A 25,748-nucleotide genomic window follows, 5' to 3' on the forward strand; every position below is an offset into this window, starting at 1 on the left:
CCTTGACTGCAGTGTGGCGGGTGCACAGATCTCACATGGGTGATAAAATGACAGGGAACCATGCACACACGGTACCCATGTCCACTTTCTGCTTTGGTGTTGGAAAATGCAAGGGGGACACTGGGTGGAGGGTACAAGCATTTCTCTACAGTTTCTTTGCAACCTGCTATAAATCCACAGTCGTGGCCCAACAAAAAGTTAAATACAAGCATCTTACTTGAACAAAAAGACAAAAACAGAACACTTTTTAAAAAGTGCTTCGTGGGGTGGTGATCGCGACCGGTGTGCTTTCTAAGGCGTGTGGGATCTTGCCTGGATTTACCCGCTCTGGCTCTCTGGATCCTGATCTGACCTTTCATTGTTTACCCCTCTTGAAGGATTTAACATTTCTACCTCTGGAATATTTTTGTTTCAAAGAGGAGCTTGCAAAGAGCAATGTTTAACCAACAAAAGCATCAATGTTGCCACCACGGGCTTTGCAACGCGCAGGCGGAAGCTCTAATTGGGAGTAGGAGTCAGGTGCCTGTCAGCCCCCACACGTGTGGAACCCCGATCCCCACCCCGCAACTGTGAACGTGCTTGGCTCTCGTTTCCGCCCGGCCCCGGGAGAGCGCCCCAGGCTCAGCGCGTCCTCCTTCCCAGTGAGGAGGAGAGAGGGGGTTGAGAGCCGTGGTGGTGCTGTGGGGACTCTTGTTTCCCTTCTTGTCATTGTTTTCCTTTTATTTCCGTGAGCGGCACACACACGCACACTGCACTCACACACACAAGCTGTGGGACCAAGGCCTTGCGGTGGACAGTCTCTGAGCTGGGGGGCGGCCGGGCCGGCGTGCGCTGGTCCCTGCGCTCCGCGAGCCGGCTCCGGGCGGTCCACGGGGCAGGGCAGGCGGGGGCGTGCGGTGCTTGGGGACTCAGTGTCACGGGGGTGGAGGCTTACACGTTGGCTTTCTTGCCACCGCCAGGGCTGCCTGGTCTCCTGCTGTAGGGCTCGAAGGCCGAGGAGCCGAGTTCATAGCAGGCAGGCAGGTCCAGGAGCGCGGCAGCGGAAAAGCGAAGGGCTGGCCGCGGGGGTGGCAGCGGCGGGGAGGCCGAGGCCGAGGTCACTGGGTTGAGGCACGGAGAGGAGTTCCTGGGGTCACCCGGTGAGGTGCCCCTGTGGCCGGCAGGCGGGCCCAGCGGGCCAGGGGTCAGCGCCAGAAGGCTGGGGGCCCTGGGCACGGACAGCAGGCGGCCCTGCTCCAGCAGCCGCAGGATGTTGGAGGTGGCAAAGGCCTCGGAGGCCGAGGACGACGCCCGCTTCTCCAGGTCTCTGCTCTGGTCTTTCTTCTGCTTGGTGCGGCGGTTCTGGAACCAGACCTTCACCTTGGGGCAGAGGGTGGGGCGGGGTGTCAGGCAGGGCAAAGCAAAGTGGGGGTAGATGGGAGGAGAAAAGGAGAGGGAGGACATGGAGGGTAAGGGAGTGGGGAGTGGGGGAGCAAGGGTGGAGCGAAAGGGGGAAGAAGAGCATTCAGAGCGTCATTAAGGCCTTCCCACACCAGCCTGCTCTGGGTGAGCCAATAAGGGACCCTGCCCTCCAGCTCATGGACATGGGGTGTGATCTAGAAGGCAGACACAGACTCCTGGTGGACAGCACCCTCGGCCTCGCGGAGTGCTCACCCCATAGAGAGGGGCATGGCCCGAAAAGGGCCAAAGCCCTCTAAAGCATGGGGCCTCGGGCAGCCGCCCCTGCCCGGTGCGAGGACCATCCTACGGCTCCTGGTCTTGACCCCCACACTGCCTCTGAAGTGAGCTTTCTGTCCCCATCTGTTTGAACCTTTCAGCAGCCACCTCTCACCTCATGCCCTACAAAGGCTGCCAAGTTTCTTAACGTGACACCACGTGTGACAGCATACGGCAGGATGTTGAGGGGGGCTTCCAAGGGCCACACTCTCAAACCTGGACAAAGAGGTGCCAAGTCCTCCACATCTTAAGTGAAGCCACCAACAAAAGGGCAGAGAGAGCCTCTTTTCCCAGGTCTATGAGAGGAGGCAGGACCAGCCTCTACCACCACCCAGCACCTGGTGCTCCAAGCCCTGTCCTGGTCTATAGAAGAAACCGGAGGCTGGGAGGGAAGCTCAGTGGTCAGCCCTCCTGGTGCCGGGACTTCCTCCCCACTGTGAGAAGGAGAGGGTGCCCCCTTCACGGAGGGCCGGGAGCAGGCTCTGGAAGAATCATGTGTAAGGACTAGAAAGGCCTGAGAGGAGAGTCTGACGTCACTCCCCAGCTGGAACACTTGTCAAACCCAGCACTACTGCGCCCAGATTTGTGTCCCAGGAGTACAGAGGCTGGGCTTGCTTCTGGCCTGGAGGTTTCAGGAGGCTGGCAGCTGGCTGGGACAGTGTGTGCCCGCAGGACAAGGCGGGTGCCGCAGAGTGCAGGGCACACAAAGATAAAGGACAGGGAAGGCTTGCTGGTGGCCTCCAGCTTTGGGACAGTGTAAGGCAGGCCAGCCACTCCTGTGGCTCCTGTGAAGGAGCCCGGAGACAAGGACGAGGAGGCAGGAGTGGGAGGGCTGCCTGGGTGAGGATGAGGGCTCCCTAGGGCGATGCCTCAGGACCCCACCTCCTAGGAGCAACCACCCCTCCAGCGCCCTCAACAGTGAGTCAGCCCTGTTCTGAGTGGGGAAGGGGAGGAAGAGATTTGAAACAGACATGAGTTTGGTGTTTTAAATTGGACTGGATTGAGTTTCAATGACGGAAGGTAACCAGAAGGTAATGGGATCTACTTGAGATTGATTGATTCATTCATTCGCTCAATCATTCGTTCAGCGGATGTGTGCTGAGTGCCTACTACCTGCTGGGTGCTGCCCTCGACGTGGGGAATCAGCAGTGAGGAAAGCAGAGCAAATCTTTGGCGTGGAGGGGACAGCGTTGGGGGGGGGCCGGATGAAGAGGGCAAATGAGAACAGTCGCGACTGGCAAGGGGCAAGAAGGGCTTCAAGCAGTGTCTCTCAAATTATTCGTGCTGAGGAACCACTTTTTAAAGTTTCCAGTCTGTCACAGACCAATGTTTTTGTCAAATACAGTTAAAACGAATTACACGTACTCTCCATTTCTGCACTTAAGCGGTCCTGGACAGATAGCAATCTGCGGGGGATACCAGCCCGAGAACACCACCTGGAGAGACACTAGTTTGGAAAAAAGCGGGGAGAGGGAGCAGAGGGGACTAGCTTACTCCTGGGGGGCAAACAGCCTCTCTGAAGAGGTGACGTTTGAAGGAGGTACCAGTAAGGGAAGGCCAACGGGCACTCGACCAAATATGGTTGAAGGAGGTGACTGGAAAGAAGAAAACCTTTCTAAGTTTGTCACTCCCTGGAGAACTCCAGGAACGCGTCCCACCAGACCCTCGGGGGAAGTGGCTCTGTGTGTCGCTGGATTCCTCTCCCCTGCTGGGAAGCCCCCTGGCTTCTCGGCCCTGTTAGCAGCCACCCTTGTAGGCCCTAGGCACCAGCCCAAGACCACGCCAGCCTCAGTTTCTCATCTCAAAAATGGGGACAAAAAAACCTGGACGGTTGCAGGGATCAGGTAAGGAAGTCCATGTAGTTGGCTCCGCATGGTGCCTGGCCCACCCTCCTGTGAGCTCCTGGCTCTGAACTCCAGGGGAAGGACAGACCCAGAAGTCAGGATTCCTGTCCTGGGGAAGCTGAGGGTCTAGGGGGAGGGTGGCACTGACCCACTCCCAGCAACAAAGGGAGTGGCAGTAACAAGAATGTGATCCATAGTGCACCTGGGGGGCTCAGTCGGTTAAGTGGCTGCCTTTGGCTCAGGTCATGATCCCAGGGTCTTGGGACCGAGTCCCGCATCGGGCTCCCCGCTCCTTGGGAGTCTGCTTCTCCCTCTGCCTCTCTCTCTCTCTTCTCTGTCTCTCATAAATAAATAAATAGATAGATAGATAGATAGATAGATAGATAGATAGATAGATAGATAAATAAATAAATAAAATCTTGAAGAAAAAAAAAGAATATGATCCATAAGGACTGACAAAGATTTTACAGGGGGTCTTGTCCCGCAGGGGCAGCAGGGAGAGGGACATGTGGGCTGGCCCTGGGTGGGGGAGTCTCCTGGGGAGGCGGGTAAGGGAGGCAGGGGCTAGGGTCTGGCATGCCCATTTCTCGGTCCCTTATGGGCCCCATCGGGGGTTGTCAATCTGGGCTGCACTTTGAGATTATCTGGAGTCATTTTCTTCTAAAGCCTGATGCCCATGCCCCATCCCAGCTCACTAGATCAAAATCTCTACGGGGTGGGGCCTAGGCGTCCATATTTTTAAAATATTTCTGGGTATGATTCTAACGTGTGAACTGTGGTAGAAGGTCCTGGAGCTGCAAAGGTGGGGGAGAGTCACCCTGCCCGTGTACTTCCTATCATCAGTCCCATGGTGCCTAAAGGGCAAATTTATAAGGCTCAGCAAACAAGTAAGAGACAGGCTCAGAGCCTCTGGGCTCACCACCCCCCCCGCTTTCTTCCAGGAAGCTTTCGATTCCACCACAGGGGCCACCCTCTCTCAGGGTTCAGTCTGGGTACAGGTCCTTTAAGGCCCAATTCGGTTGCATACTGGATAGGCCCGGGTCCTGTGCAGAAGCATACTTCCTGGGGCGCTGGCCCCCCCTTGCCTTCTTGGTGCCCTGCTGCGGTCGGTCTCCCTGCAGGCTGCCATCTTGCGTCCTCCCTCTCCTGGCTCCTCTGGAGCTCAGTGAGTGCTTGGCGCCTTCACGCCCTCATCCCTTGCTGGGCCACACTGGGAGCCACATACCAGGGGAGGGGCATGGTTTCCAGCTGGCTGCCAAGACTAGGGAGGTGTTTTCTGCGAGATCATCTATCCCCCTCTGTGGGCTCATGGTTGTGTTACAACCCAAGCCTCACTGTGGATTTGGAAATGGCATTAATCTTCAAGAGGCTGCTTCCTGAGACTGTGGGCACATTCCTATGAACGGTACTTGCGTATCTGGGATGGCCCTGGTTTTTGTAACCTGGAAGGTACCACCTACCCTGCTGTTCTGGACGAAGTCATCTGGGGCAGAGGTGATGGGTATGGGGCTGAGGTAATTGTCGAAGAGCCAGAGCTGCTCTTATCCAAGCTAAGTGGTGAACAAGTCAGTATTGGGACTTGGCAGTTTGTTTTCAGCCTAGAGCCTGGGGCCCCGGCCTTGAAAAAGTCCCCCAGGTCAGCCGAGTGAGGGGAGTCCTGGAGCCAGCCTCCCGCCTTCCCTTTCTCCACAGCCATGTTTCTTGTTTCCTGCTCTGCCTCTAGTCATTCATTCATACAACACATAAACAGCAAGCATCCCGTCCCTGTCAGCATTGCCAGGTGCTGAGAAAACAGGAATACCTAAAACTTTATCTGCACCCATTTGGTTCTCAGACACCAGCAGTGGGGGAGGTGGACAGGTCAGCAAGTGTTACAAGACAGTAAATGTTTTGGTAGAAGCAGCAAACAAGATAGTGAAGAAGATCCTGGGGTCAGGCAGACCTGGATTCAATTCCAGTTCCCTCCTTGATTAGTGAGAACGGCATGGGGCAAGTTACTTAAACTCTCTGTGCCTCTGTTTCTTTATCTGTAAAATGGGATTGTAATAATGCTTCCTCATAAATTTGCTGTGATAACTCAATGAGCTAATACTAGTGGATTTAGTAAAATGTCTGGCAGACGCTGAAGTCTTTCCAGTAGGGTGGTACCACATCAGCTGAAAAACACAGGTTGTCAGGTCTTCCCTAGAAATTCTGACTTGGAAACTGTGGGCCGAGCATGGCATCTGAGTCAGGGATCTGTATTTTAATGAGAACCTCAGGGGTTCTCCATAAAGGTGGTCTGCAGACCATACTTTGAGAAACACGGGTTTAACCAAGTGCTACACATTCTCCGTGAAGCAAAGCGTGGCGACAAGGTGTGTCGGGGGTTCCTAAGCCCAGGGAGAACTGGGCTGTGGGGCTGCCCTAGTTCTTTGATGTGGGGGAGAGCACATGCCACTCTAGCGGGACGGGGGGTGGGGGTGATTCTGATGGTTCTGAGACCCCTTCCTGCTCTCTAGCCGTGGGGTCTCGGCAAGGCCAGGGCCAGAGGTCAGTTGTGTTCTGCCTGGTTCGCTGTCCCTACCTCTGAAGAACACTGCAGCCTGCAGAACTCTGTAGGTGGTGGGGAGGGAAGGCTTCACTGTTCTGCCCACCAGGTCCTGTAAGGGGGTTCTCATTCAAAGTGCAGACAACTGAACTGGGCACACAGAGGTTAAGGAAGAGATAGGGAATGAGAATGGGCCCTGAGTGAGCCCACATTCTCTCTGCCTGAATTAGGACCCTCCTGATATCCAGAAAGGGGGTAAAGATGCTGGTTGGCAGGAGGAAGAGAAGTGGACAGAGGCAATTGCTTGGAGAGCAGGGGGGGCATAGTCAGGGGAGCGCCAGAGGGGAGGGCTGCACGTGGCACTGAAGTCCTCGGGTCCAAAATGACCTTCAGCTTCCGCTCTCTACTAGGCCTGGCTATACCATGATTCCTGTTCTTGGATTTCCACCAGACTGTGCCTCCTGTTTTGTCCCTTTGGAGTCCATCTGTCATTTGCGCACACTTGAAGGAGTCTCTTATCCTTTCCCCCAGAAGAGCCCACACCAAGACCCTTAGGTAAAGCAGAGAGACACCAACCCCCAGAGAAAACTCTTCCTGACATCTCCCCTTGGATCTCAAACTGAACTGATCCAGAACAAAACTCTAGATTCTTCTCCCACTGTCCTGCTCCTCCCCAGCTTTCTCAACCTGTTGACGTGGCATCAGTGACCATTTTTCACCATACACCTGTTCCAGCCCCAGCCACTTCTCTCCCTTGCCCTGTGCACATAATTCATGATGAACAAGTCCTAACAGGTTCTCCAAATTAGAATACGTCTCAGATCAGTTCACTTCTTTCCTCCACTATCACTCAGAGTCTGAGACAACACGGCAGTGGCCCCACCTCGTTCTCTCGTCCCCATTCTCCAGATGTCAGAGTGACCTCTGTAAAATGCCAGCAGTCCTCCCCTCAACACCTCGCCGTGGCCTCTAGACACTATCTGCTCTGCCCCACCTACCTTCCCCATTACCCTCCAACTCTAGCCACACTGGCCTTCGGACACTTCCAGAACATTCTATGCTAGTTCTCACCTCCAGGTCTTCACAGTTACCCTGAGTCTTGACCCCTCTTCTTCCGGCTCTTCCTCTGGCTGACTCTTCCCCGTCATTCACACCTCAGCCCACTGTCGTTCATCTCCTCAAAGACCTCAGAAGATACTGTGTATCTCCTGGTACATAGTAGGCATTCAGTAATAATTTTGAACAGAGGTATGCGTGAATATACAGAGAATTCCACCGAATTTTAGCTATATATCCTAGGGCAAGTTACTAACCTCTCTGAGTTTCCCGAAATGGGGATAGTATTACCCATAAAACCATCTTTTTATAGATTAGATGAGCTAATGAATGTGCCTGCTTGATTTTTATTTTTTTTAAAGATTTTTTTTTTCTTAAGTAGGCTCCACGCTGGGCTTAAACTCATGACCCTGAGGTCAAGACCTGAGATGAGATCAAGAGCCGATGCTAACGAACTGAGCCACCCAGTTGCCCCTAAAATATTTTTTATTTTATTTTATTTATTTATTTATTTATTTTTTTTTTATTCACTTGCAAGAGAGACAGAGAGAGAACAAGCAGGGGGAGAAGCAGAGGGAGAGGGAGAAGCAGACTCCCTGCTGAGCAAGGAGCCCGATGCGGGACTCAATCCCAGGACTCTGGGATCATGACCTGAGCCGAAGGCAGACGCCCAACCATCTGAGCCACCCAGGCACCCTAAAATATTTTATTTTTAAATAGTCTCTATACCCAGTGTGGGCATTGAACTTATGACCCCGAGATCAAGAGTTGCGTTCTCCACTGACTGAGCCAACCAGGTGCCCCAAATATGCCTGCCTTAAATTTTGAGCATGTTATTTAATTGCTTTGTGCCTCAGTTTCCCTCTCTTTAAAAGCAGAAATAATAAAGGCCTATTCTGGTATTTAAAAAGTGTACGTATTTGACCTTTGTCCCTGGTTCTTGATACAGAGCCCCTAAAACCCTTGGAATTCCTTGAGTGATAGGAGTGTCTTTTGTCATTGATAACAGGCCCCTTTAAGCCACACATTAGTTGATGCTAACAAGGTGACTCAGTGGGCCTTGCACAGTTTCAGGAGCACTGGTCCCAGAAAGACTACAACCTGTGATTAGAGGTTTGGAGCCCCCACCCCTGCCCTCCTGGGAGGGGATGGGGCTGGCTTATAAAAACTCTTCAACAGTAGGATTCAGAGAGCTTCTGGGTTGATGAGCACGTGACCTAGGGGGGTGGCACACCCAGAAACGGTATAGAAGCTCCTCGAACACCCCCACCCCAGCATCTTGCTCTATGCATCTCTTCCATCTGGCTCTATCTCCCCTGCCACCAAACTGGGCTATTTCTGAGTTCTATCCTTTATAATAAACCTGTAAATGAAAGGAAAGTGTTTTCCTGAGTTCTGCGAGTCATTCCAACACATTGCCAAACCTGAGGAGGGAGACGTGGGAGCCCCCGATTTTAGAGCTGGCCAGTCAGAAGTACAGGTGGCCCCCGGGGACTTGCACCTGGCACCTGATGGGAGACTGTCCTGTGGGACTGAGCCTTACACTGCATCATCTGTGCTCACTGCAGGAGTTGGCATCAGAACTGCATTGACTAGTTTGACACCCAGCTGGTGAGAGAGAATGGGAGAATTGGTTGCTGTTGGTGTTGGGAAACACCACACACTGGGTGTCAGAAGTGTGGTCGGAAGAAAAACCTCACTCCCCTCCCACAAGGTCTTGGTGAGGACTACATGATTTAGGCCACGTCAAGTACTTAGAGCCTGGTACAGAGGAAGGTCTCCGTAAAGGTTAACTGTGCCTTATACTATCTGCAAGACCTGGGGCTGGGGAGAGAGAAAGGACGGGGTAAGCAAGAGTCAGTAAGTTGAGGATTCACGGAGGGGTCTCTGTTTGCCCAGTTGTGTGCTAAGCTCCCCAAGGAGACCTGAAAAGGAGATGTGGCTTTCAAACACATTCTTGTCCTTGGGAAGTGGGTGCTAGCTGGGGCCCATCACGCCACACACACACACACACACACACACACACACACGCACACACACACACACACACGCACACGCGCGCGCGCGCGCACATATACACACACACTTTACCAAGCCATGTGGAAGGGTCTCTTGGAATGAGGTCTTATGGAAGTCTTCCTGGAAGAGGAGGGGTTTGGCCTTGACCATCAAGGGCAGGTACACGTAGGGTGTCTAGGAGGCAGGGCAGGGGAAGGATGACGACCGAGAAGGAGCCTGGGCATCTGAGGTGCCCTTGGAGAGCAGAGCTTTAGGGTAGAGTGTGCGGGCAAAACTAGGCCAGGCAGAGGGCAGTTAGGATAGGGAGGGGCAGGTATCGAGGGGTGACTCTAGGCCTGACTTTCCCCCTAGGAGCTCTGGCCTGGCCCAGCCACTGCAGCCCTCTGTCTGGCAGAGCCCGGCTTTCCAGCCTCCGGACCGAGCCTAGCTGCAGCGAGGGCCTCTGCTGGCCCCCGGCTATCTGCAGGGTTGCTCTGGGGACTCAGCAACTGGCAGCAGCAGGAAAAGAGGTCCAGGCGGAGATGGCCCAGGCCCGCAGGACCTCAGCCACAGCTGACGTCGCTGCAGGGGTGCCAGGCACCGCGGGGCCTCCCGTATCCACCCGCGCCTTCCCCAGGAAGCGCCCCCTTCCAGACTATCTGCCTCCTCCCTCCTCTCCTTCGCCTCTTCCCGCTGTAAGTCCTGCTTTGGTCGTTGTCATACACTTAGTGACTGAGCTCCCTCATATAGGACATTAACCTACCAGAGCTCTTGCTCAACTAAGGGTCCCCGAGTCAGTCTTTAAAAGCTCCAGGATGGCTGCCGGTTTATAGGTAGCATGAAGATGCCAGACTGCTTGCCCAAGTCCTAGCTCTGGAGCTTATTAGCTGTATGACCTTGGGCATAACCTCCCTCTCCTCCTCTGTAAAATGGGATAATACAGGGAGCTACATCACTGAGTTGCTGGGAGGCATTGGTGAATTACCATATGCGGAGCCCTCAGAGCAGCTCCTGGGCACACTGAGTACTAGGTGGTCTAATTATCACTATTGTTATCCTGCATCTCTGCTACCAGCTGGAAATGCCTCCATTCACACAGAGTGCAAATGATTTTCCTTTGGGTTAAGCTTATTTATTTATTTTTTTTAAGATTTTATTTATTTATTTGAGAGAGAGAATGAGAGAGAGAGAGCGCACGAGAGGGGATAGGGTCAGAGGGAGAAGCAGACTCCCCGCCGAGCAGGGAGCCCGATGCGGGACTCGATCCCGGGACTCCAGGATCATGACCTGAGCCGAAGGCAGTCGCCCAACCAACTGAGCCACCCAGGCGCCCTGGGTTAAGATTATTGTTGTTAAAATGCTAAGCCCTTCCTGGGCAAAGGGGGTGTTCAGACTCCTTCCCTCCAGCAAGAACTTCTGAGGCACAGTGGGATCAAGGGTATGTATGGAGGGAATGTATGGAGGGTGGGGAAAGGCCCAGAATGGGGAAATGAGAAGTCCTCAACCCAATTCTGTAATGTTTCTTCTCTTCCCTGGAATCTTTGCTCCTGGCAAGCCAACCCCTCCCCATCCTTTACTGCAGGGTCCCTCCTGCACCAACATCCCCCTGATCACTGCCTGCATCCTAGACGCCCCTCCTTCCTATTTCTCTGGCCATTTCCCATATTCCACTCCAAAGTGCCTGATGCCTTAGCAAGGCCCCCTGTTGGCCTACACCAGCGCTCTCTTGTCCGCCCTATATTTACTGCTCTGGTTTTCCTCTAAGCTTTTCCCTAACGCATGTCTGACCTCCAAAGCTGGGTCTCCCTGTAGCAGCCCACAGGCCTCATACCCCACAAAGTCCCCAGGCTGCAGGGCAGGGGTGGAGCAGCCTGGCCCTACCGGCTTACCTGGGTCTCAGAGAGGTTCAGCTGGCGGGCCAGCTCGGTGCGCTCCCGGCCCACCACGTACTGACAGCGCTGGAACTCCATTTCCAGGTGGTAGAGCTGCTCGGCCGTGAAGGATGTGCGGGTCCTCTTGGGCCGGTCCAGGTCCAGACCCTTAGGCAGGATGATCTCCCGGATGGTCCCTTTGGCATCTGCAGGGGCCATGAAAAGAGGCCGGTTAGTTCACTAGGTAAGGAGTTAGGCCACCAACAATCATCTTCACAAGAGGCAGTGTGATCTAATGAGGAGCTCTTTGGGCCTGGGTCTGGCTCTGTGACCTCTGACAAGTAGCTTACCCTCTCTGGGCCTAGCTTCCTTAATCACTCAATGCAGTACGTTGTATCTATTCGGCATATATATGTGAATGGGCCTCATTACAAATTTCAAGTCCACTGCCATAGTCTGGGCAGAAAGGATTCGCTCTGACACAGCCTGGATTCTGTTCCCTCAGCAGAGTAAAAGGACAAATGGAAAGAGATATACCAAGTCCTCAAGTACAGAGGAGAGGATGGGTTAGAATTGGGTCTGATCAGTCAGGTAAGGCTTACTTACTTACTTACTTACTAGGTAAGGAGGAGATGTCCAGAGCCAGGTCCTGAACCCTGTGGACAGGTGTGCACGCATGGGTGAGCACTCAGTCCACAGACTCTCCTGGGGTCCGCAAAGAGGCTAGCTAGTTGTGGGGGGGAGGGCAGCCTGGGGGGCTGGGATACCCAGGAAAGAGCCCAAGGACCACTGCCACCAATCAAGCTGCTGGGGTGCCTCCCAGAGGGGAGATTTCTACCACTCCCCATGTACCTAGTTCTGAGCAATAGGACCACCCTCCTGGGTCCTACCCCAATACCATCCATGCATAGAGTCTCCAGGATTTTGAAGCCTACTTAAGAGAGGTTGAAAACCTTGCAGCCTACATTCACCGGATATTCCCACTCAAAGAACTGAGAAACAACAACAAAATGTTCGCAAAAGTAAAATATGAATTGGAGGGGGGGCTTCTGTATATACATCAGCTTTAACTATAGGGGCAGAGATGATCCATGTTCACCCTCTAGAAGCGTATGGCAGGGCTGCTCATGTTTTAGGCATAATAAAAGCTGACACCTCTGCTGTGTTTGCTCTGGGTCAGGTACTGTTTTCAGCACTCGAACCCTCCCGATGTCTCAGTGAAGCTGGATTATTATTAGTCCCATTCTACAGATAGGGAAGTGAAGGAACACATTTTAAGTAACTCACCCAAGGCCACACTGACAGTGTTCCATCAAGTCTATAAACAACCTCACTTTACTTTATGAATACCATCTTTTGGTAATACTTAATGATTCAATGGATAGGTTATAATGAAGAGAACTTGGGTCATGGGTATAAAAAAATGGAATCTTCTGGACAGGTTCCTCAGTGCCCTGGAAGGCAGAGGAAAGGACCTGCATTTGGGATGTGCCATCTGTCGGGGGACTCCTGTGAGCCTCACCACTGTGGATTCTGCTTTTACAATCCCTGCTGTAGAGGGTGACCCTGACCCCTGTCCCTCTGAATCCTCCACCATAGGGTTTATGAGATGGTTCTTCCTGGCTCCTGCCAGGGCCCGCTCACATTTCCTCCTCCAGGGTATGTGTTAGCTCCTTGTAGGCTCCTGGCTCGCAGGTCTGGCCCTGCCCTTGGAAGTGCTCAGTTGATCCTGGGGAGAAGCTGGGTCTGGGTCAGGGAATACAGTCACTCTCAGAGGTGGTCTTCCCCTCACTAGGTGTGTCTTGTGAGGGGGCTGGGCAGAGCTCATCAGATGGACATGGGCCCTGCGCTTGAGGTGGTGGTGGGAACCACAGGCCTTTTGGGACAACTCAAGCTTTCCCTGTCTGATAACTTCTACATTCCGAAAAGGTGGGGAGGTAGTATTTGCAACCCCATTGACTGGGTTCCCTTTGCTCAGGTCCTATTATTTCCAGTTGCAAGATCCATCTCAGAACTTCCTCACAACACCCAAGTGGCTCCATCTCTAAAGGCCGTGATTTTTTTTTTAAGATTTCATTTATTTATTTATTTGACAGAGAGAGATCCGAGAGAGGGAACACAAGCAGGGGGAGTGGGAGAGGGAGAAGCAGGCTTCCCGCGGAGCAGGGAGCCCGTTGCGGGGCTCGATCCCAGGACCCTGGGACCCTGACCTGAGCCGAAGGCAGACGCTTAACGACTGAGCCACCCAGGTGCCCCTAAAGGCCTTGATTTTATTAAAAGTGTTTTGGGGGGTGTAGACTGGAAGAAGGGGGGTGTCTGTCATATGTGGTGATAGCAGCTTCACATCTCCTCAGTGAGCCTCCTGGAGACCAACTGAACCTGGGTTCCCGACCACTGGGGTCAAATCACACATGTCCCCCGTCCTTTCCTCTTTGTAGAAGAGCTGAGACAAGCATTCCTGCCTCAGGGTACAGACAAGGTCAGCTCTTCCTAGGTTCAGGGAAGGCAGGAATCGTATAAGAAAGGCAACTTGCCCGCCAGATATCAAAACATGCCACAAAAATAAGCATAGGAAAAGATATTTAACATCGCTAGCCATTGGGGAAGGCAAGTTAAAACCACAAGAGACACATATTAGAATAGCTAAAATAAAAAATACTGAGAGTTTCAAAGGCTGGTGAGGATGCAGAGAAACTCGATCTCTCATACACTGCCAGTGGGAATGTATATGGCGCAGCCACTCTGGAAAATGACCTGGTGGTCTCTTAAAGGGTTAAACGTACACTTAACCATAGAACCCAGCGACCACGCTCCTAGGCCTTCATCCGAGAGAAACAAAATCTTAGGTTCATGACAAAACCTGTACGGCAAAACCTGTACATGAATGTTCACAGGTGCTTTATTTATAATAGCTCCCACATGGAAACAAGCCGAATGTCCATCAATGGGTAAGTGGTTAAGCAAACTGGGGTAGAGCTATACCATGGGATATAAGCAATAAAAAGGAATGACTATTGACAGATATGACAATTTGGTTGAATCTCCAGGGAATTCTACCAAAGTCGGCCCCCAAGATTATATAACAATGATCACAATGACAAAGTTATAGAAGAGAACAGATCCATGGTTGCCAGAGGTTAGGTAAGGGAGGGTTTGACTATCAAGGGGTAGCATAAGGAAGTTCCTTGATGGTGACAGAACAGTTCTCGATTTGTGGTGGTGGATATACAGATCTATAAATGTGGTAAAGTATCATAGAACTATATATAAAGACAAAAAAATGAGTGCATATAAAAATGGGTGAAATTCGAGGAAGGTCTGTAGTCTAGTCGATTATATTGTACTGATGTCAGTTTCCTGCTTTTGATAATGTCTTATAGAGGGACACCTGGGTGGCTGAGTCCGTTAAAGTCTGCCTTCGGCTCAGGTCATCAGCCCAGGGTCCTCGGATCGAGTCCCACATCAGACCCCTTGCTCAGCGGGGAGTCTACTTCTCCCTCTGTCTGCCGCTCTCCCTGCATGTGCTCTCTCTCTCTGAAAAATAAGTAAATAAAATCTCAAAACAAACCAAAACTAATTGATAATGTTTTATAGATATGTAAAATGTCACTTTTGGGAGAAGGTGGGTGATGGATACATAGGACCTCTCTGTCAGAACCTCTTTGTACTATTTTTACAACTTCTTGTTGTCAAAAATTATTTCAAAATAAGACATTAACAACAGCAACAAAACATGCCATGAAGCTGCAATGAGGTTTTGTCCACGATGAGGACGAATCCATCGATGTGAAAAATACAGTAGCATTTCCCCAAAATGCCTCCACATTCCACTTGTGATTTGTAAGGTGATTTTAAATGGTACATAAATAAACATTTGTCATTTTGAAAGTTATGTACTTATTTTAATGTTTACTAGAAAAAAATTTAAACCTATGATTTTATGTGCTTAGGATAAGGCAGAAGTTGGTATTCAATCTTTAATCTTAAAATGTATTATGCTAAAATATTAAGTAAACAGAACATAAATATAACAGAAATGGTGAAGATGATATTCAAATGACTGAACCGTAGAATCAAGAGTGCACAAGAAGACCCACGTATACATAGTGGTAGAGTTTATAACGGGAGCATTCTAAATGGAAAAAGGTTGGTCTAGTCAATAAATGGAGTTAAGGAGATGGGTGACCATAAACTATCTATTTGGAATAAAATTAAGTTAAATTCCTATCTTTCATCATAAATGACAATAATTTTCAAATGGATTAGAGAGAAAATCGTAGACTATAAAATGATAAAAATACTAAAAGGAAATATAGGATGAAATTTTTATAATCCTGAGCTTGGGAAGAGCAAGATATAAAACTAGAGCTGTAAAGGAAAGACAAAGGATATATCTGACTATATTAAAGCTAACGCCTTTTGTAGGACAAAAGGACCGAGATCAAGGTAAAATTAAAAGAAAATTTAAGAAAAAACTTTTTGAAATGGTAAAGAAGTTATATATAATGCAATAATAAATGATTTTTAAAAGGAAATAGTCTAGTAGAAAAAAATGGTCAAGTAATTTATCTGGGGCATTTACAGAAAAAGATGTCAAATGACCAATAAACATAAGAAAAATGAGCACAGCTTCACAGAAATCAGGGTGATGCAAATTCACACAACGGAAAATCATTTATCTCCCATAGGACTGGAAAGACATTAATGAATGGTTAATAAATCAGTGATGAACTGTAGGGGATGCCACACTCCCATTCAGTGTTGGTGGGACTGTAAACTGTCACCACCTTTTAAGGCTGCACTTGTCAAGATTAAAGACGCACATAACTTTTGCCCTAGCAATTTTATTTTAGTATATATTTATCCAGAAAAGCATACACTCATGTGATCCAGAGCATATATAAGGGTGTTTGCTGCAGCATTGTTCAAAATATTGAAATTTTGAAATTTTGAAAGCAACCTCAAGGTTCCCCACAAGAGAAATGGCTGAACAAATCATACTACAAAATAGAGTGCAGCAATTTCAAAGAATGACAAAGTATCTACATGAACTGACATTAAGTGAAAGAAAGCTATAGAATCGTTATTCTATGCAGTAATATCCCACTCATGTAAATGAAACAACTATGCTTATTCAACCATTCAACATCTATTTAATGACCACCTACTATGTGCCAAATACTATTCCAGGGTCTGGAGATATAGAAATGAGCAAAATAAACAAGGTCTTTGTTTCCTTAGATCTTGTACCGTGGACAGAGAAAAATAATACATTTTATTTATTTATTTATTTGAGAGAGAGAGAGAGAAACAGCACGAGAGGGGAGAGGGTCAGAGGGAGAAGCAGACTCCCCACTGAGCCGGGAGCCCGATGTGGGACTCGATCCCAGGACTCCGGGATCGTGACCTGAGCCGAAGGCAGTCGCTTAACCAACTGAGCCACCCAGGCACCCCAAAAATAATAAATTTTAAAAATGAATATGTATGTAATGACAAATGCTGGGAGGACTATAAAACAAGATAAAGGGATATTACTGACCCTCTCCACATAACCGAAACCCAATAACCACAGCGTGTGTGTGTGTGTGTGTGTGTGCGCGTGGTTGCTATTTTAGCTATAATAGAGAAGGCCACTCATCAAAGTTAAGTTAGTGGATAAATCGTGAATGCTGTTCACGTGTTTCCAACCGCTCCCAAGCACATGGTAGGGTTGCACTAATTTTCTACACTTTGAGATTAGATATAACCGTATGACTTACTTTAGCCAAAAAGAAAAGGTGAGGTCACCTTCAGAGGAACACTCATAATTTGCCACACCCCTTTCCTCTCACTGGGATGGCCTGGAAGCAGGAGTCAAAATGGACTGTCATCAGCCTGGATCTCAGAGTACCAAGCTGAGCCTGTGCCCACTTGTGATGGACTTACAATGTGAGTGAGAAATACAGTTGTGTCTTGTTAAAACTCAAAGATTTGGGGTTGTCTTGGAAGCAAAACCTAGCCCCCTGGACAGAGCACCCTTCCCTGAATTATTCCTTTTCTGGGTAGAGTTTGGGGGAAGCACCTGGAAGGAGGGACAGCTTTAATTCCAGGGCCTCCTTGTGGGTAGGGACTCGTTAGGGTGAAAATGCATGAGTCTAAAGGGAATGACTCCTGAGGCTTGCTGCCTTTCTGGTCTCCTCAAAGAGGGGTGAGCCCTAGGGGGATGGGAGAGGGTGATTCTGTCCCAGGAGCCTTTGCCTTGGGAGAGGTGGTCATTCCTGTCTGATAATGGTTAGCCAATGCCCCTGACCTCTAGGACGAAATATTACCCACTCCTGGTCCCTCTCCCATTAGACTCCCGCAAAGCCCTACCTGATCCCATCTCCTAGCACCCGGGTAGTTCCTTTGCACAACAAGCTGGTAATGTGCTGATTTTTATGTGTGACAAGGCCCTTCCTGCCTAATCTACAATGTGATTATTATAAAAAATGCCTTATGGAAAATTCATCATCAAGTTGATTGGGAAAGTTGAAAATGGAAGAATAGTGAAGAAACAATGTGAAAGAAGAGGAGAAACTGCTTGTATTACCACCCAGCAGAACATATTACAAATCTACAGCAACTAAATGGTATGATGCTGGCACAAGAGTCTGGAAGCAAATCTATGCATATTTGAGGATTTCTATAAAGAAGACATTTCAAATTAGCGGGAGGAAAGATAGGATTATTAAAGACCTGGCTTTTGGACAATTAGCTCATTATTTGGAATAAAGTAATTTATGTCACACTGTGTGCAAAAATAAACACAAGATAGATGAACATTTTTCATATAAAAATAAGCTCCGAAAATTGAAGAAAAACATACACAATTTTTTAAAAGGAAAATAAATGACAGATTTGAGTACCTAGAAATAAAAACTTTTGCAGGATGAGAGACAGTTAAAAGACAAACAACAGATTAGGAGAAAATATTCATAATACATGCATAGCAGAGTCCTAATATCTGGTACAAACAGCCTCTAGAGACTGAGATGAGTAAAGTCAAGCAGTGGGAAACTGAGCAAATTTATGAAAGGGTTATTCAGAGAAGTAGAAATGCAAGTGTCTAATAACTATGAAAAAATACTCAAGCTCAAAGGGAATCAGAGAAAATCAAAGTTAGAACAGCAAATGAAATCGTTTTTTTCTTTTTCCAGATGCCATATTTTATCTATCAGCCTGGAGAAAATGTGCTGGCAAAAATGAGGGAAAATATAGGTTCTCTCAAACTCCGTTGTTAAGAATATTTGTAGAGGACAATTTCACAATGCCTAGCTAAATTAAAAAGTGCATAATTCCATTGTCCTAGAAATCTGATAGAGGTTTCTACTCCAGAGAAATATTGATACACTTTGATAAAGACAGACTCACTGTGGCATAGTTTGTAAGAGAAAAATAAAGGAAAAAGTTCAATGTTTATCACTGGAAATATTGTTAATAAAATCACAGTATTAGTCATGCCTTTGGCTTTTATGTGGACGTTAACAAGAATGAAGTACATCTCTCTATACTGACCTGGATGGATGTCCCTTATATACTACTATATAAAAACAGCAAGTATGTACAAACCTATTTTTATAAAGAACAAAAAGTAAGACTAAGACTACACTCGTGTGTGTGTGCGTGTGTCTGTGTGTGTGTGTCTGTGTGTACTTGTGCCCACATAGGATCAAGTCTGCAGGATGAACACCTCTCTTCTGTTCACTGTTCAGGAGTGGAAGCATGAGGGAGGAAAAACTTTCCCTAATCTTACCTTGTGTACATTTTTGTTTGGTTTGTTGCAAAGACTATGTAACAAAATTGAGTTTTATATTTGGTTGGAGGAGAACTTTCTAACAGGGAACTAAAAGCCCCAAGACAAATGACCATTAGATATGATTACAATTTAAATTTGAGTTCAGAAAAAAAAACCTCACAGCAAAAAAAAAAAAAAAATTTTTTTTTAACCTCACAGCGAATTTTTAAAAAAGAAAAAGATTTGGGCATATTTGCAACACATGTCACAGAAAAAGGGATTACTTCTTTGGTATAAAAATAGCATTCACAACTATAAGAAAATAATAAACCAATACAGAAATAGCTAAGCACATGAATTAAAAAGTCACAGAAGAGGAAATTAAAATGAAGAATAAGTATATGAATATAGGCTCACTAGTAATTAAAAATGCTAATAAAAATAATATATTTTTTTCACTTGAAAAGACCTCTAAAAGATTCAGTATACCTAGGTTGGAAGGATGAGGAAAATGGCACTTTTATACACAATTGCTGGGAGTATACATTTTTGGCGTGAAATTTGGAAATATCTATCACAATTTTAATATGATATATGTGAAATAATGCTTATTATTTTTAAAATTTTTATTATTATTTCAAACATATACAAAATTGGAGAGAATAGTGTAATAAGCTCTGATATACCTATCCCCCAACTGCAACAATTACAGATTCAGGAACAATCCTGTTTCTTCTCTATCCTCATAATTTTAAGTAAATCTCAGACATCATATCATTTCATCCAGAAATATTTCTATATGTATCTCTAAAAAAGACCTCCTTTAAAAAAACAACCACAGTACTACTGTAACAACCAAAATCATTACCAGTCATTCCTTAATATAAAAAAGTCCTACATGTTTCCACATTTTTCAGATTGTCTCATAAATGAGACTTTAAAAAACCATCTGTGCCAACTGGGATACAAAGAAGCTCACTGATGCATTGTTTGTAGTGGTGGAAAAGTAGAACCAACCTAAATATCCATCAATAGGGGACTGGTTAAATTAATTATATCTGCAGAATGGAATACCATGCAGCTGTTACAAAGAACAAATCGGTTCTAGACAGCAAGATGTCGACAAATGTTTATAAAATGGAAAAAATTTTGCAAAAAAATTCCCACTCTTGTAATATATAACTTATATATTTATATTTTTCAATTAGTAGAGAAAGTTTGGGAGGTTACATCCTGGGAGTGTACATGCTTTATGGGGGGAAAAAATGAAGAAGTTTCAATTTATTTTTTTTTAAAGATTTTATTTATTTATTTATTTGAGACAGAGAATGAGAGAGAGAGAGAGCATGAGAGGGGGTAGGGTCAGAGGGAGAAGCAGACACCCCGCTGAGTGGGGAGCCAGATGTGGGACTCGATCCTGGGACTCCAGGATCATGGCCTGAGCTGAGGGCAGTCGCTTAACCAACTGAGCCACCCAAGCGCTCGAAGAAGTTTCAATTTATACATGATATAGCAAAACAGCATGGTTGGTTTTGTAATTGGAAAGTTATTTTATACATCAGAAAATAAAAGACATCAGAAACAAATTAGGAGGAAATAATAAGCTTAAAAAAACTGCAACACATATTGAAAGCAATGAGCTACTATCCTTAATGCTGAGTTTCTACAAATCAGTAAGGAAAGGAATATTTGAAAATTCAAAATGGTCAAAGGAAATGAGTTAATAGATAACACCAGAAGAAATATACTGGCCAATAAATATGAAAAGATAGTTAACTACACTAATAATAAATGAAATAAAATGAGAATGCCAATGAGGTACTATTTATCACCTATACCATTGACAAAGATAAAAAAGATATGTAATGCCCATTATGGGCGGAGGGAAAAGATGAGGTTATAAACTACAAAGAACAAGATGACAATATGAGGGTATAAATTGCAAAGAACAATTTGACAATATCTATCAGGATATACGGTACAAACCGTGATGGCAAGATTTGGAGATACAAGCACTTTCAGGCATCACTACCTACTGAGGCTGGGACAGGGGTGGGTGGGGTAACCTGCTTTTAGGAACTTCCCTGACATATACCTACACACGTGGAAATGACCAAGAAGGAGTTTACTTATTGCATCATTGTATATAATAGCAACATATAAGAAAAAAGCTAAATGTCCACCAATAGGACATGGATTATACAACATACATTATGGTCCACCTAGTCCATAGAAATGGAATACTATGCATCTGTGAAAAAACTAAAAAGAAATTCTTTACATCCCCAAATATACTGGTAAAAAACAGCAAGGTGCTGAAAAATATACAGAGATGTCACCAATATGAGTAAATAAATAAATAAATAAAAGCAAGAAAAAATAATATAGCGGTCCTGATTTGCATAAGCATGAAACTGTTTTGGAAGGAGAAACTAGAAAGTAAAAAAATGGCTGCCTTGGAGCTGGGTGGGAACTGGAAGACGGAGGGTAGGGATGGGAGAGATTTTTCACTGTGAACGTAAAACAACAACACAACGTTTTGAAGTTCGAATCATAGGAGCTAATTACTATTTTCGAATTAAACAAAACACGTTTTTAAAAACTGTCGTGTGTGTAAACCTTTTGAAACAGCAATTGCACTGCTAGGAATTTATCTCACGGAAACACTCAAGTGCGCAAAGACCCGTGCCTTGGGAGTTTATTCCACAGTGTTTCCATTAGAGAAAAACAACCGGGACATCCCTCCAGAGGTTGGGAGAATTCGGGCTTTCCCCAACCGAAGGGATACTTTCGGTTCCGTCGCGGAACAGCGCGAAATGGTTGACCCGAAAAGATGACCCCTGCGGATTAAATGTGTTTAAAAGGGAAGTTGCAAAACAGCTTCTGTAATAGGATTCGGCTTTTCCTAACTTTTGTACGCGAGAGTGGGAAAATCTCCTGGAAGAACACACCCGAAACGGGGCACCGTGGCCATCTGGGGGAGCCTTCTACCGCTTCGGGTTTGGTTTGGTTTGGTTTACGTTGAGCCCGGAGGGCTTTTTGAAATTCAATCTTCTGTCTACGGTGCGAGCGTGGCCCTGGCTGCCCGCAGCCGCACCAGTCCACGCGGTGCGCGGTAGCAGGAGCAATACATGGAGCAAACACAGGCTTTGGTCACCCAGTGATTTTAAGCTCCAGCGGATGGCTGGAGGCCTGTGAACTGAGCGCGAAGGAGGGGCGCGGATTTAGCTATTGCTGTTTCTTCCGCACCCCCTGGCAGGCTTTGCGGGCGGAACCTCACGCTAACAGCCGCAGAGGGGCGGGAGACTCACTACCGACCTCACCGCCCTGCGCCTCGCACGACCTCCTGCTCCAACCGGGACCGGCCTCTAGGCGGCCTCCCCAGCTGGCCCGGGGGACCCAGCTACGAGTCAAAGAAACATTTGAGGTTTTCCAAGTTTTCTATTTCGGTGGTTCCCAAAGTACAGGGCTCCACAAAATTCCAAAAATATGGCATTGGCAATCTTATGTTTTAACAATTATCTTGTGCTCTGGCACCATCACCATTTCATAGAAAGAACAGTATTGTAACGTCAAAAAATGAGGATGTCATCTCAGAACGAACGTTGTTCCCGGGGAAGGGCGTTGCAGTCTTCTTCCTAATGAAATACGCGACGTTGACAGTTTTGTCTCCTTTCATTCACTCGACAAATATTGACTGTGTACTGTGCGCTAAGAACACATCTGGGGAGATCGTGGATTTGGCGGGCGGGGGGACCTCTTCCGTGGTCCTGGCGCGGCATCAGGACCCGGGCTCCAGGCACCTGCCTCGCTTGAATTTAGCGCAGGCCTCGCTTCCCCGTGGGGGCGGGTCGGGAACCCCGCACTTCCCAGTGGCCGAGACAGTCTCTTGTTTGGGAAGCTGAGCGCTAGCAGCTCCTGGCACTTAGTAGGTATTGACTGACGTTTGTGTAAAGAATCAACAAGTGAAGGGCAAGATCGCAGGAGAACGTGGGAGAGAGAAATGGTTCGAGAGGCCTTTGTGGGCCCCAACTAGCACCTAACAGCTGACCCCCCACCCCTCCCCAGCCCCGGCTGCGTTCGAGGTCCTGGCTTTCCCACATCCATGTCCACTCATCTGCTTTGTGGACCAGATCCGGTCTGGCGGCTGCCACTTCTATCAGCATTGTTCGATGCCGCCCTGGCACCCTCAGGCCGTCCAAACCCCCTCCTGGATGCTGTGGGGGACGAAGCAGACGCCTAGACCACCCAGCTCCCAGGGATTCCTAGGCAGGCCCACTCAGCCTCGGTGTCCTCTATCAGAATTTCTCAAACTGGGGTAGGGAACTCGGCGGGATACACTGCTGTGCAACCCGCTACCGACTTTATGAGGAATAAAGCCAATCTTTTATTTTTTTAAAGATTTATTTATTTATTTTTAGAGAGAGGGAGAGGGAGACAGAGTATCAGGCGGACTCTGCACTGAGTCGGGAGCCCAAAGCTCGTCTCAATCTCATGACCCTAAGATGACGACCTGAGTGGAAACCAAGAGTGGGATGCTTAACCAACTGCCTCACCCAGGCGCCCCAAACCAATCTTTATTTTATATTAAGCAAACAGGAAATAGAAGAATAATTAATATGCTTCCTGTGGCCCCCCCATGCAAGTCAAAGAAATATAGGGAGGGATCTCGGGGCCAGTATGGCCCCAACCTCAGTCAGGGGTAATCGAGAAAATGGCCCAGAGCTAACAGGACCCCTAAAGGCTCTCTCTCCCTACATATGGTGCACAATGGGCCAATGCCCCAAACCGGAGCCATCCCTTGACCTGTATCAGCCCAAGGACAAACACACCCATGATCCCCTCCCTCCCCTCCAGGGCAAGTACTCACGCACAGTCCCAGCCTCCTTGCCCAGGGTAGAGGGGCTTGGAGGTGGAGGAGGTAGGGAAGCACCTAGAAGCTCTGACTCTGCAGGCGTGTGTGTGTGTGTGTGTGTGTGTGTGTGTGTGTGTGTTTGCACGTGATTGCGGCGCACACGCGGGAGACGCAGCAGTGGGGCCACAGGCACTGGAACCCAAGCTATGGCCCAGAACAACAAAAATAGCACGAGAACACAAGGAGCCTTGCATAGTTCCCTGAAAATGCAAACAGTGCACGCAAGACACATCAACGAGACGACACATTTGGTTGCGGGGGCTGCTTCCGTGTGGGTGTTAGGGTGGGGGAGGGCGCATGTATATAAAGGGAAAAATAAAGACCAAAAGGATGGCACCCAGTCCAGACCCTTAATGAGAATGTGGGTCCTTCTGCCAAAACAAAGCAAAAGGAAAAACATAGTAAACAGAAAACAAAACAATCCCAGGCAAATAAAAAAAGAAACCTAATACATCTGCACAAGCCCCCAAACTAAAAATTAAAATAAAACCAAAATTCCAAAGTGCGGTCCCCTGCATGAACCATTCAAACCTTTCAGCTGCTGCCTGGGGCCTGGTCCTGGGTAACTGCATCTATTAACATACTTTCCTGGAGGCTAGGGTCCTGAGGTCCACAGAAGGCCCAAGAGCTGGGACTCAAAATCCGGTGTTTATTTAGATACAATGATCTGCCCCGTCTTCGCCCTTGCCAAAATGCCCGCTGGGCAAGTGGGCAGGTGTGCCCTTGCGGAGCTGCTGCGATTTGTAGGGTGGGGCCTGCAAGGTCAGGGCTGAGCTGCTGTATGTCCAGGGGCTTCTGTAAATCCAAGTAGAAAGTGAGCAGATTCAAAGTGAAGCTGAGCCCAGATCTGGCTGCTGGAGGGGGGAGTCTGTTCCCCTCCAGGCCGCTCTCAGCTCAAGCCCCAGAAGCCTTGGCCCCTTGCCCAGCGTCTTTGGATGAGTCTGGCAGCCAGGGCCCTGCCTGGTTGTATGCTGTTGTGCCCTCTGTAAGCGTTCAGAGTTTCCCTCTTCTGGACCACACCAGCACTGCCCCCACTAAATTCAATGCCTCCCTTCCCCACACCCACATCCAAAGCAAGAATTGCCAGAAGGAGCCAGAGGCCCTGGTCTTCCTGGGTTTTCTTATGTCCTTAGCCACCAGGTGCATCCATCAGGTTCCCAGGTGAAAGCATCTCAGCCAGTGACTGGTGGTGTGGGGGCCAGTTGTTCACCCAGAAACAGAAGTGTGGAAATGAGGAGGGGAACTCCTCAGTTTTCACAGCAGGGGAGCGCTCTGGGGGCAGCCCTGATCCTGTTTCACCGGGTCCAAGGTGCTCACACTGGGTTGAGGACAGAGGATGCAGCCAGAACGGGGTTTTGACACCCAGAGGTGTAAGGGACCACTTGGGATGAGCAGGTAGCGGCGCTGAGCACTGTTCATAAAAGTGGGTGATGCTAGCGGACGACCCTGCCGGCTCTATCCAGAAGGGCTGTTGAATTTGCATCCGGATTAATCTGGGAATCACACAGGCGCATTTGAGTGCGCGGGTGTGAGCACAGATTGTGAGGTTGCTGGAAGTTTTGGGTCAAAGTTGGTCCACGTCTTCTAACTGCTGGCATCCCGGCTCCACCGAAAAGGCCATGGCATCTGGTCTGCACTGTGCGGTCAGAGCCACGGCTGGGAGGCGGTCTGTCCATCTGCCTCGGGCTCCTGGTTTGCGCACCCTTTCCAAATACAAAACAAAAGGATCCCCCATCCGTGCTCCTCACTGACCAATGGGTTGCGCACGCAGAGGTGTGCAGTGGCCTACGCGGCAGTCTGGTCCAGTAGAAGCGTGGCTGGGTACGCTGAGGGCTGTGCGGGCATGCCTGTTGTGCACACACGCCTGTCATCCTTGCCGAGTTGTTTGCATCCATGTGCGGCCTGAAGCGGCCTCCATTTTGAGGTGGGGATGCAGCAAGGTCGGCCTCCCTGGCTCCCTGACCCGCATTTCGCAGAGGGAGCAGGAAACTTGAGCGATTGGTGGAGTGAGGGTTCCTCAAGGGGATTGGGGAAGGCCACACCTCGTGGTCTGCAAGGTGGCACT

At 48.4% G+C, this 25,748-nt stretch overlaps 1 protein-coding gene across 1 annotated transcript in view; it reads right to left on the bottom strand.

Annotated features, from left to right (window-relative positions):
* Positions 1-702: 702 nt before the first annotated feature.
* VAX2 (ventral anterior homeobox 2) overlaps positions 703-25,748 on the bottom strand; it is a 28,307-nt gene continuing 3,261 nt past the window's right edge. The window contains exons 2-3 of the mRNA XM_025867653.2: positions 11,034-11,221; positions 703-1,359 (exon numbers count right to left, since the gene is read on the bottom strand). Coding sequence (XP_025723438.1) covers positions 931-1,359; positions 11,034-11,221 — 617 coding nt within the window. The 3' untranslated portion in view covers positions 703-930. The remainder of the gene's footprint in view (positions 1,360-11,033; positions 11,222-25,748) is intronic.

This window comes from Callorhinus ursinus, unplaced genomic scaffold, assembly GCF_003265705.2.
Source record: "Callorhinus ursinus isolate GAN/ISIS: 27379988/994484 unplaced genomic scaffold, GSC_fseal_2.0 scaffold10, whole genome shotgun sequence".
NCBI classification, from domain to species: Eukaryota; Metazoa; Chordata; class Mammalia; order Carnivora; family Otariidae; genus Callorhinus; species Callorhinus ursinus.